The sequence below is a fragment of the Pelodiscus sinensis genome, unplaced genomic scaffold, assembly GCF_049634645.1.
Source record: "Pelodiscus sinensis isolate JC-2024 unplaced genomic scaffold, ASM4963464v1 ctg91, whole genome shotgun sequence".
Classification (NCBI taxonomy): Eukaryota; Metazoa; Chordata; order Testudines; family Trionychidae; genus Pelodiscus; species Pelodiscus sinensis.
The window spans coordinates 233,811-245,203 of NW_027466033.1; the positions used below are offsets into that span (position 1 = coordinate 233,811).

Sequence of the window (11,393 nt, forward strand, 5' to 3'; positions counted from 1 at the left end):
CAAAGAGCCAAAATAGTGGTGGATAGAGTGTGAAGAGCCACATACCGGGGGAGAAAGTTGTTAAGCAAAAAAAAAAAAAAGCCACACCAGGGGAAAACAGATGCCGGTACACCATGCCAGGGCATACGGTCACAAAAAAAGAGGAAGGAGTAAGAGGGGCAAGCTCTGGAGCTCTGGGAGGAATTTGGGGGCAGGAGGAAGTAGAGAAGAGGATGCTGGCTCAGAGAGGGGGCTCCAGGCTGGAGAGTGTTGGGGTGCTGAGCAAGCCACAGGCTTGTGGCTGTGAGGCTGCAGGAGTTTGGGCTGGGATGCATGAGGGGCTCAGGGTAGGGAGGCTGGGAGTATGATGGGCTCAGGACACAGATTTGCAGTGTGTGGATGGTGCAGGAGTGTTGTGGCAAAAGACTGGGGATGTGTAGGGGATGTGTGGGTGCAGGAGTTTGGGGATGTGAGAGGCTCAGGACAGGGGGTTCCAGTGTACGATGGGCTCAGGTTTTGGGTCTGGGGGGTACAGGAGTGTTCTGATGCTGCGGCCTGATGGGGGTTGGCTCCAGTTGGGAGCTTGTTGGCCAGGCTTAATTTTTAAATAAAATATTATGTCAAACACAACATGTTTCAGCGTTGTATTTATTTATGGGAGGGGCGGGGAACCTGTTTTGAGTCAGGGGTCACTGACCCACAGAAAAGTCAGTCAGGCCCACACAAGTGAGATACAAAAACACAACCCCTCCAAACCCCACTAATGTGGCCCCAGCTGTGCTGGTGGGGGCAAGGGACAGGGTGCCAATGGGTGCTGGGGCAGGGAACAGGCCACTTTTCCGGAATCAGCCGCTTTTCCGGAATAAGTGGCCCAGTGTAGACACAGCCAAGGTGTTTGGGTAACATACCTGTCAGGAGGGATATGACTGAGTCCTTGAAAGACTGGCAGAAAGTGTCTCATACTGATGGAGGATTAAGAAAGACAATGCGAATCCCAAGGACTGAACACTGACATCTAACAGACAACTCTGGCAGGGAGAATATGGTAATTGAGCAGGTGTCCTGCAGGAAGAGAACAGGCCAAGAGACAAAAGGCTAAGATAAGAGCTGGCCTTTTAAGATACAAGGCACTCCTCTGAGACTGACAAAGACAGGGAAGAGAAAAGAGTCAAAATGGATTGTATAGCAGCTTGGTTGCCTGGAACCGTGAGGTTGCACCGTCTGAAATATGTCTTCACCCTGGCTTCTCCATAATAACCTGAGGACTTGTAGTGTAAGGATAAAGCCTTTGTCTGCAATCAAATTAAAGGAGCAGCAGCCATTAGCTCTAAAGCAGGGAGTCACATGCTCATATTCTGTCTAAATTACATTAAAATAGTTTCATACTTGCCTGTGAAGGAGACTCTGTCTTTATTTATGAGAGGGGCGGGGAACCTGTTTTGAGTCAGGGGTCACTGACCCACAGAAAAGTCAGTTGGGGCCACACAAATGAGATGGAAAAAACAACCCCTCCAAAAAAACCAAGCCTCATTAATGTGGTCCCAACTGTGCTGGTGGGGGCAGGAGATGGAGCGCAGGGGCAAGGTGCTGGTGGGTGGGGGGTAGGTGGGAGGGTGCTGGGGCAGGTGGCAGAGGATAAAGTGCTGGTGGGGGGGGTCTGGCCAAGGGGAGAAGAAAGGGACAACTCAGCTGGTATCTGGGGATCCTGGGTCTAAGGAAGCACACGGGCTGCTTTTCCCCTCTCCTCTCCTCCCCTCCCTTCCCCTCCCATAAACAGCTGGCACGCTTCCTGAAACACCAGGTCTGTCGCTGGGCTGTGGACTTCCTCCTCCCTGCTGCCTGCCTGTGCAGGGTGTGTGTGCACGTAGGAGTCTCGGGACTGCAGGCCAGCTCCAATTTCTCAGGAAGCGCGTGCTCTTCCTCTGCTCCCCACGACAGTCACGTGCTTCCTGAGAAGTTGGAGCTGGCATGCAGTCCCAGAATTCCTACTCTCCCTCCCCCCGCTCTATCCCAATCTGCATCCCCTCCCCTCCCCCAGAGCCAGCTGCCTCCCTGCTCTAACTGAATCCCCCTCCCTTCCCCTTCCCCAGAGCCAGGCACTCCCCCACCCCCACTCTAACCCTACCCCTCTCCTCTCTCAACCTAATGCCCGGATCCCAGAGCCGCCACTGCTACTGTCATGTGCATCTCCCTCTAGGTGCTGGGGCGTGTACGCTGAGTAGCCGGCTTTGAAGAGCATGTGCTGGCTGGGATGCCATGCGCACCTGCTCCCAACCCAAAGCAGTGGCAAATTTTTAAAGTGCTTGTACACAAATGCTAGGAGTCTGACTAATAAGATGGGTGAACTAGAGTACCTCGTATTAAATGAGGAGATTGACATAATAGGCATCACTGAAACCTGGTGGAATGAGGAAAATCTGTGGGACACAATCATACCGGGATATAAAATATATCGAAAGGATAGAGCAGGCCGGGTGGGTGGCGGAGTGGCACTGTATGTGAAAGATAATGTAGAATCAAATGAAATAAAAATATTAAGTGAATCAACATGTTCCATAGAATCGCTATGGATAGTAATTCCATGCTCCAATAATAAGAAATTAGCAGTAGGGATATATTACCGACCACCTGACCAGGACAGCGATACTGACATTGAAATGCTGAGGGAGATTAGAGAGGCTACCAAAATAAAGAACTCTATAATAATGGGGGATTTTAATTACCCCCATATTGACTGGATACATGTCACCTCAGGAAGAGAAGCGGAGATAAAATTTCTCAATGGCTTAAATGACTGCTTCTTGGAGCAGCTGGTGCAGGAACCCACAAGGGGAGAGGCAATTCTCGATTTAGTCCTGAGTGGAGCACAGGATCAGGTCCAGGATATAACCGTTACAGGACCACTTGGGAATAGTGACCATAATATAATAACATTCAACATCCCTGTGGTGGGAAGAACACCTCAGCAGTCCAGCACTCTGGCATTTAATTTCAGAAAGGGGAATTACACAAAAATGAGGAGGTTAGTTAAACAGAAATTAAAAGGCACAGTGACTAGAGCCAAATCCCTGAAAGCTGCATGGAAATTTTTTAAAGACACCATAATAGAGGCCCAACTTAAATGTATACCCCAAGTTAAAAAACATAGCAAGAAACCTAAGAAAGAGTCACCGTGGCTTAACCACCATGTAAAAGAAGCAGTGAGGGACAAAAAGGTATCTTTTAAGAAGTGGAAGTCCAATCCTAGTGAGATAACTAGAAAGGAACATAAACACTGTCAAATCAAGTGTAAAAATGTAATAAGAAAAGCAAAAAAAGATTTTGAGGAACAGCTAGCCAAAAACTCAAAAAGAAATAAAATGTTTTTTAAGTACATTAGAAGCAGGAAGCCTGCTAAAAAACCTGTGGGTCCCCTAGATGATCGAGCTATAAAAGAAGCAATCAAGGACGATAAAGCCATTGCGGAGAAACTAAATGATTTCTTTGCTTCAGTCTTCACGGCTGAGGACGTTGGGGAGATTCCCGAATCTGCACCGTCCTTTGTGGGTGATGAATCTGAGGAACTGTCCCGGATTGAAGTGTCATTAGAGGAGGTTTTGGAGCAAATAGAAAAACTTAATGTTAACAAATCTCCGGGACCGGATGGCATTCATCCAAGGGTTCTAAAAGAACTCAAATGGGAACTTGCTGAACTATTATCTGTGGTTTGTAACCTATCCTTTAAATCGGCTTCTGTACCTAATGACTGGAAGGTAGCCAACATGACACCAATATTTAAAAAGGGCTCTAGAGGCGATCCTGGCAATTACAGACCGGTAAGTCTAACTTCAGTACCGGGCAAATTAGTCGAAACAATAGTAAAGAATAAAATTGTGAAGCATGTAGAAGAACATAATTTGTTGGACAAAAGTCAACATGGTTTCTGTAAAGGGAAATCCTGTCTTACTAATCTATTAGGCTGTGTCTACACTGGCACCTTTTTCCGGAAATGCTTAAAACGGAACAGTTTTCCATTATAAGTATTTCTGGAAAAAGAGCGTCTACATTGGCAGGATGCTTTTCCGGAAAAGCCCTTTTTCCGGAAAAGCGTCCGTGGCCAATGTAGACGCGCTTTTCTGGAGAAAAGCCCTGATCGTCATTTTCGCGATTGGGGCTTTTTTGCGGAAAAGACTACTGTGCTGTCTACACTGGCCCTTTTCCGGAACAGTTTTCCAGAAAAAGGACTTTTGCCCGAGTGGGAGCAGCATAGTTTTTCCGGAAAAGCAGCTGATTTCTTACAGTAAATCGTCACTGCTTTTCCAGAAATTCAAGGGGCCAGTGTAGACAGCTCGCAGCTTATTCCGGAAAAGCAGCTGCTTTTCCGGAATAAGTGGCCCAGTGTAGACACAGCCTTAGAGTTCTTTGAAGGGGTTAACAAACATGCGGACAAGGGGGATCCAGTAGATATAGTATACTTAGATTTTCAGAAAGCCTTTGACAAGGTCCCTCACTAAAGGCTCTTGTGTAAATTACATGGCCATGGGATAAGAGGGAAGGTCCTTTCTTGGATTGAGAACTGGTTAAAAGACAGGAAACAAAGGGTAGGAATAAATGGTAAATTTTCAGATTGGAGAGGGGTAACTAGTGGTGTCCCCCAAGGGTCAGTCCTGGGACCAGTCCTTTTCAACTTATTCATAAATGATCTGGAGAAAGGGATAAGCAGTGAGGTGGTAAAGTTTGCAGATGATACCAAACTATTTAGGATAGTCAAGACAGAAGCAGACTGTGAGGGACTCCAAGAAGATCTCACCAAACTGAGTGATTGGGCAACAAAATGGCAAATGAAATTTAATGTGGATAAGTGTAAAGTAATGCACATTGGGAAAATTCAACTATATGTACAGTATGATGGGGGCTAATTTGGCTACGACAAATCAGGAAAGAGATCTTGGAGTTATCGTGGACAGTTCTCTGAAAACTTCTACACAGTGTACAGCGGCGGTCAAAAAGGCAAATAGGATGCTAGGAATTATTAAGAAAGGGATAGAAAATAAGACCCAGAATATCTTACTGCCCCTGTATAAAACTATGGTACGCCCACATCTTGAATACTGTGTACAGATGTGGTCTCCTCACCTCAAAAAAGATATTTTGGCCTTGGAAAGGGTTCAGAAAAGGGCAACTAAAATGATTAGGGGTTTGGAATGGGTCTCATATGAGGAGAGGTTAAAGAGACTGGGACTTTTCAGTTTAGAAAAGAGGAGACTGAGGGGGGATATGATGGAGGTCTATAAAATCATGAGTGGTGTGGAGAGGGTGGATAAAGAAAAGTTATTTATTAGTTCCCTAAATAGAAGAACTAGAGGACACCAAATGAAATTAATGGGGAGCAGGTTTAAAACTAATAAAAGAAAGTTCTTCGCACAGCGCATTGTCAACCTGTGGAACTCCTTGCCAGAGGAGGCTGTGAAGGCTAGGACTATAATAGGGTATGTCTACACTACCCCACTAGTTCGAACTAGGAGGGTAATGTAGGCATACCGCACTTGCAAATGAAGCCCGGGATTTGAATTTCCCGGGCTTCATTTGCATAAGCGGGGAGCCGCCATTTTTAAAACCCCGCTGGTTCGAACCCTGTGCAGCGCGGCTACACGGGGCACGAACTAGGTAGTTCGAAGTAGGCTTCCTAGTTCGAACTACCGTTACTCCTCATTTCACGAGGTTAGGTCCATAAAAGGCTATTAGCCAGGGGATAAAATGGTGTCCTTGGCCTCTGTTTGTCAGAGGCTGGAGAGGGATGGCAGGAGACAAATCGATTGATCATTGTTTTCGGTCCACCCTCTCTGGGGCACCTGGTGCTGGCCACTGTCGGCAGACGGGACACTGGGCTAGATGGACCTTTGGTCTGACCCAGTACAGCTGTTCGTATGTAATCCCTCTCCCCTCCCCGAGCCAGGCACCCACCGCTCCATTCCAATCGTCCTCCCCTCTCCTCCCTCCACAGCCAGGCACCCTCCTGCGCTCACCCAAGTCCCGGAGCTGGAGCCGCCGCCGCTGCTGCTACCACCATGTGCCTCTCCCTGCAGGCTCAGGGCACATGCGCTGAGTGTCTGGCCTTAAGCATGAGTTGGCTGGGACGCCAAGGGCAGAGGGCCAACCTTGAGCACGTTCTGGCTGGGACGCCAAGTGTGAGGGGCAGGAGGAGAGGGGACGTGAGCATGAGCATGAGCACAATGGCAGCCATGAGCATGCACTGGAATGTGACTCAGAGTGGCCTGGCCATGAGCAACCTTGTGCGGAGTGGCCAGCCTGACGATAAGTTTTTAATAAAAAAAATGTAATCAGGAACTGCTATTTTTTCATCAAAGAGCTGCATGCGGCTCGCGAGCCGTGGGTTGGCCACCACTGATATAGCGAGACTCTTGTGAACATCGTGCCTGCCAGGAACATAGACCAAGGCTAACCAGTGTTGGAGGCACCGAAGGTGAAGCCTGGAATGGGCTATGAGGTATGTGGTAGCTGCCATGTGTCCCATGAGTAGGTGATAGGTGAGTTCAGGGATGATGGGGCTTGTGGTGAGGACCTGTACCAGGTCCTGGATAGCCTGAAATCTGTTTATAGGCAGGTAAGCTCGGGCAGTGGATGAGTCTAGGCGCACTCCAATGAATTCGAAAGATTGTTGAGGTGTCATGGACAATTTTGGGAAACTGATTATGAGACCAAAGGCTTTGAAGACTGCCGTCACTGATGCGTGTTGTCGAAGGATGGGCCCTTGATCAAACAGTTGTCGAGATAAAGGAAGATAATAATCCTGACCCGACGGAAGTGGGCCGCGACAACTGCAAGGGTCTTTGAAAACACTGTGGATGCTGAAGACAGGCCAAAGGGTAAGACTCTTTATTGGAAGTGTTTGGTTCTGATCACAAATCTCAGAAAATGCCTGTGTGCTGGGTGAAATCGTGACGTGGAAGTATGTGCCCTGAAGGTCAAGGGACGCAAACCAATCTCCACTGTCTAGAGTTGGGATAATGGATGCCAAGGTCACAATTTTGAATCTCTATTTGCGAAGGTGCTGGTTGAGTCGATGGAGATCTAGTGTCGGTCTACATCTGCCCAACTTTTTCTGGGTAAGAAAATAATTGGAATAAAATTAATCCCCTCCCCTGGAATTCTCTGGGTACTCTTTCCACTGCTCCGATGGTAAGGATCCGAAGTACCACTTTTCTTAACAGTGAGAGGGGTCCCTGAAAAGGGCTTGGGAAGGTAGGGAGAGACGGGGGAGGGAGTTGAAGGGGACTGAGTAATCTGATGTTATTAGCTCAAGAACAGTGGTTAATGGTGGCCCACCATTCTTCGGAATGGTTTTAGGCAGTGATGGAACAACTGAGCCTGTTCCTATTGGTGACCAGACAGAAGAACGGCTTGCAGACCCTCGACCAATGCATCAAATTTGCTGCTGATTATTCTGCTGGTTACTCATCTTGTTCTGTGGGTGCCGTTTTCGCAGACGCTGTCCAGAACGGTGTTGCTCTGTGGTCCTGTATTGAGGAGTCGAGTAAGGGAAGGGTCTGCATCTCTGGTATGGAATGTAATACTTGCGTCTGTACGGAGGCATGTACATGCCCAGTGTTCTTAATGTAGCTCTCGAGTCCTTGCTAGTGTGAAGGACCTCATTTTTCTCTGCAAAGAGTTTCTGCCTAGCAAAGGGGAGATACTCCATCTTCGACTGCAGCTCTTTAGGTACTCTTGCAGACTGCAGCCATGAAGCCCTGTGCAAAACCGACGTTGCTATGGATCGTGCAGCTATGTCCGCGATGTCAAGCGCAATCTGGAGCACCGTACATGAAGCAGTGTACTCTGCCTGTACCACAGCTTTTAGAATTTGGCATTTGTTGTCTGGGAGGTGTTCAATCAGCAGCGTCAATTTCGTGTACTTATCGAAATTGTGGTTTGTGAGGAGGGATGAATAGTTAGACATCCTCAGTGTTAAGGTAGCTAAGGAATATACCTTTCTACTGAAAAGATGTAGTTTTTTACTATCTTTATCGGTGGTATTAGACCTATATTGTGGGTTCTTGGCTTCCTGCTGCGCAGCATCAACCACGAGAGAGCTGGGTTATGGGTGTGTGAAAAGGAAGTCCATTCCTTTGGCGAGCATGAAATATTTCTTATCAGCCTTCTTGTTTGTTGCTGGTCTGCCATATGTCATCTGCCACTTCTAGAATAGCCTCGTCAAGGGGCAAGGCAACTTTGGACTTTTGGAATGGCTGTACATTTTTTAAACGGTGGTGCTGCTTCTGTTGTATCTCAGTGAGCTGGACCTCCTGACTATCTGCCACTTATTTAAAAAGATCCTGAAACTGGCAGAGATCATCGGGTGGTGATGAGTCCCTTGGGATTACTGACTCATCAGGTGAGGATAAGGATGGATCGGTTGGGGAGAGCTCTTGTGGTTGTTTGTGGTCCGAGAGCTGACCTTCCTCGGGTTCAGAAAGCTTAGGTGGTTCAGGTGCAGTTTGTGGAGGAGTGGATTGGTGTGTGCTGGTTGGAGAAGGAGATCTGATCCAGCTCCATCTGGTGTTTGATCTGTGATTGCAAGATGACCAATGTCTAGAACGGCGCGGAGAAATGGAATAGTGTGTCGGGCAGTGATATTCATAATAAGAGTGATCGTAATGGCGGTTGTAATAGATTCTAGCTGGTGAGGAGTATCTCAAGGAAAACCCGCTCCTCCGGTCATCATGGTAGTGGGTGTATGCAGAAAACATGGGCAATCTGAGCAACATGGATCTGCATCTTGGTGATGTTGGAGACATCGCTATATGTCAGTGCCGAGCACAGCTACGGGATGATGGATGGCTCATGGATGCATCATTGTAGTGTGGTGTTCCACTGTAGCACGGTACCGCTGGTTGGTCATTGATTGGGTCTAAAGGTGCTGGAAAAGGAGACAGGGGTCCCGGAGAAAAGGTGATAGACTCTGGACTGGGAGAGGGAGTAATGACCCTTGTCATTTGCAGTGGGCTTTTGTCAGTGCCAGTTGTTGTGGTGGTACAGGCTCCACAGAAGGCTGCAGAACAGGATGCCTGCTCGGGACTATACATGGTGCTGATGTAGCCAGTGCCGCTGGTGCCGGGTGTGACGCTGGGGCTGGTGTGGTTACCAGTGCCAGATCCACTGCCAGCACCGTCATTGGTGCCGTGGATGGCGTAGGTGCCGATGGTGATCCCCGTGTCAGTCTTAGACCCGGTGCCGATACACTATGGCCCAGTTTTGTCTTGTCTGGGCGGCATAATGGGACCATCCTGACGAGTCCGGCTTGTCTCCAATGCTAACATGGATTGGTAGAAAGGACCCTGTCAGAGAGGGCCTCTTCTTGGCTGAAACCTGAGAGCTTGGTGAGGTTGCTCGGCGCTTATCTTTTTTCACTGAGTCAGACATGGGTGCGGAAGGGTCCTTTTGAGAAGGCTCCAGTGCTTTATCGAAAAGAAGCATTCTGAGCCTCATTTCTCTGTCTCTGCGCACTCGTGCCATCAGTTTGGAGCAGTGAGGTCATTTCTGGGGAATGTGTCCCGCCCTGAGACATCGTATGCAACGGGAATGCCTGTCAGACGCTGGCATGGGCTCCCTGCAAGCATCACGTTTTTTAAACCAGGCGATCCCGGCATGATTGCCTGCTTTCTATCTATCTACGTATAAACGTATACATATATTATTTGTTGGTTTTTTTATAGGGTTTTTTAAAATGTAAAAAGAAGAAACTATTGACCTACTGCTAAAGCTAACTAAGAACTGTTAAGAGAACAATAACTATCTAAAACTCAACTAAAAGTAATTTAATTTCTGACAGGATCTAAGGAGAAAGAGCTCACTCCATCTGTGACCAAAGGATGGTTAGGAGGAACTGGCAGGAGCCGGACCGCACGCTCTGAGAAATGGCGCAAATGGCACGAGGCGCCTGATGCGCATGAGACCACTGCTGACGAATCTGCGGTGCTGGGACAAGCCCAATACCTACAGTGGAGCACCCATGGAGACATCACTCGAAGAAGAAATAATGGTTACGGGGGGGGGGGAGGGGAGGGGACACAACAGCTGTGCACCTCTCTCTGCCATTGATAAAGGGAGGGAACTTTAGGAGCTTGCTGTGTAAAACATTTATGTAGAGTCAGATGGATTTATTGGGGGGGTTTGCTTCCACTGGGGCTGTGCCCACGGGGCTGTCAAGTCTCTGTACTTGAGCATTCCCAGAGCTGAGCTGTAATCAGTGTCTCTGTTATTTGGCTGGGAGGGTCCTACCCCAACTTGGTGCCTTGGCTGCAGAAGATCAGAACTTTTGGCACCAGGGGAGTGAGGTGCCTCAGTTGGGGATTACATCAGTGAGGGCTTGGGGTTTTTTGGAGTATACAAATAAAGAAAACATTGAACAGGACAGGGTGGTGGAGTACCCCACAGGGCTGGCGGGCAGGCTCAGTGCCATGCGCAGCTCATCAGGAGACAGTTTCAAGGGAAACTCTGTGACTCAACCCATCACAATGGGAACCCCCAGGGACCAGGTTGTACCTGGAGCAGGGTGGGGCAGCTCATGGGGACCCCTGGGGCCAAGCTGTACCTGGGGCAGCTCATGGGGACCCCCAAGACCAGGCCGTACCTGGGGCAGCTCATGGGGACCCCCGGGGCCAGGCCGTACCTGGGGCAGCTCATGGGGACCCCCGGGGCCAGGCCGTACCTGGGGCAGGATGGTGAAGCTGAGAGGAACTGCCTTGAATCTGCTGGACAGAAATTTCCCATCAAAGACCTCCAGTTTCCCGTCCTCGGGCTGGAGACAGACGTCAAAGACAGACTCGGCTGAGGGCAGCTCGATGGCGTAGCAGCTGCTGGACAGGACTCTACGAGCAAAGCTGTCAAAGAGAGCCCAGTGCCTGCAAAAGACAGGCAGAGAGATGGAGGGCAGCTCCCTGCCTGGCCCCAACTGGGACAGCTAGACCCGCTCTGCTCCCAGAGGCAGGCTGGAATCAGAGAGTCCTGGCTCCTGACTTTCCTCCCCAGCCCAGGACCTTGGCTGCTGGCGTCCCCCCCATCCCCCAACTCTTCCGTCCACTATGTTCACCTCGCAGCGCTGCTCACTCCTGAGCCTCATTGGCGTGGCTAGCGGGAGATGGGCCAGGAGTGGGCCCACTGGCCCAGACTTAGTGAACCCCAAACTGGTACCTGGGATGCAGGTGGCCACCGAACCCCCAGATGAAGGCAAAGACAAAGATGCTGCGGACAAGCAGATGGTGATGGGCGGGGACAGTTTCATCCAAGTGCCGGTGGGAGTGGGCCTTTGCGACTCCAGCACAGCTGTCCTCAGCCACTGGAGAGAGGAAGCGTCAGTCACCCTGAGGCAGGGGCCACTGGCCTGGCTCATTGGCAAAGCCTGGAACTCTGCGAGG

General features: G+C 49.4%; 1 protein-coding gene across 1 annotated transcript in view; it reads right to left on the minus strand.

The window, feature by feature from the left end:
• The window catches only part of DNHD1 (dynein heavy chain domain 1), a 278,012-nt gene that overhangs the window by 96,638 nt on the left and 169,981 nt on the right, over nucleotides 1-11,393 (minus strand). The window contains 2 exon segments of the mRNA XM_075918511.1: nucleotides 10,688-10,880; nucleotides 11,170-11,314. Of these exon segments, the coding sequence (XP_075774626.1) occupies nucleotides 10,688-10,880; nucleotides 11,170-11,314 (338 nt within the window).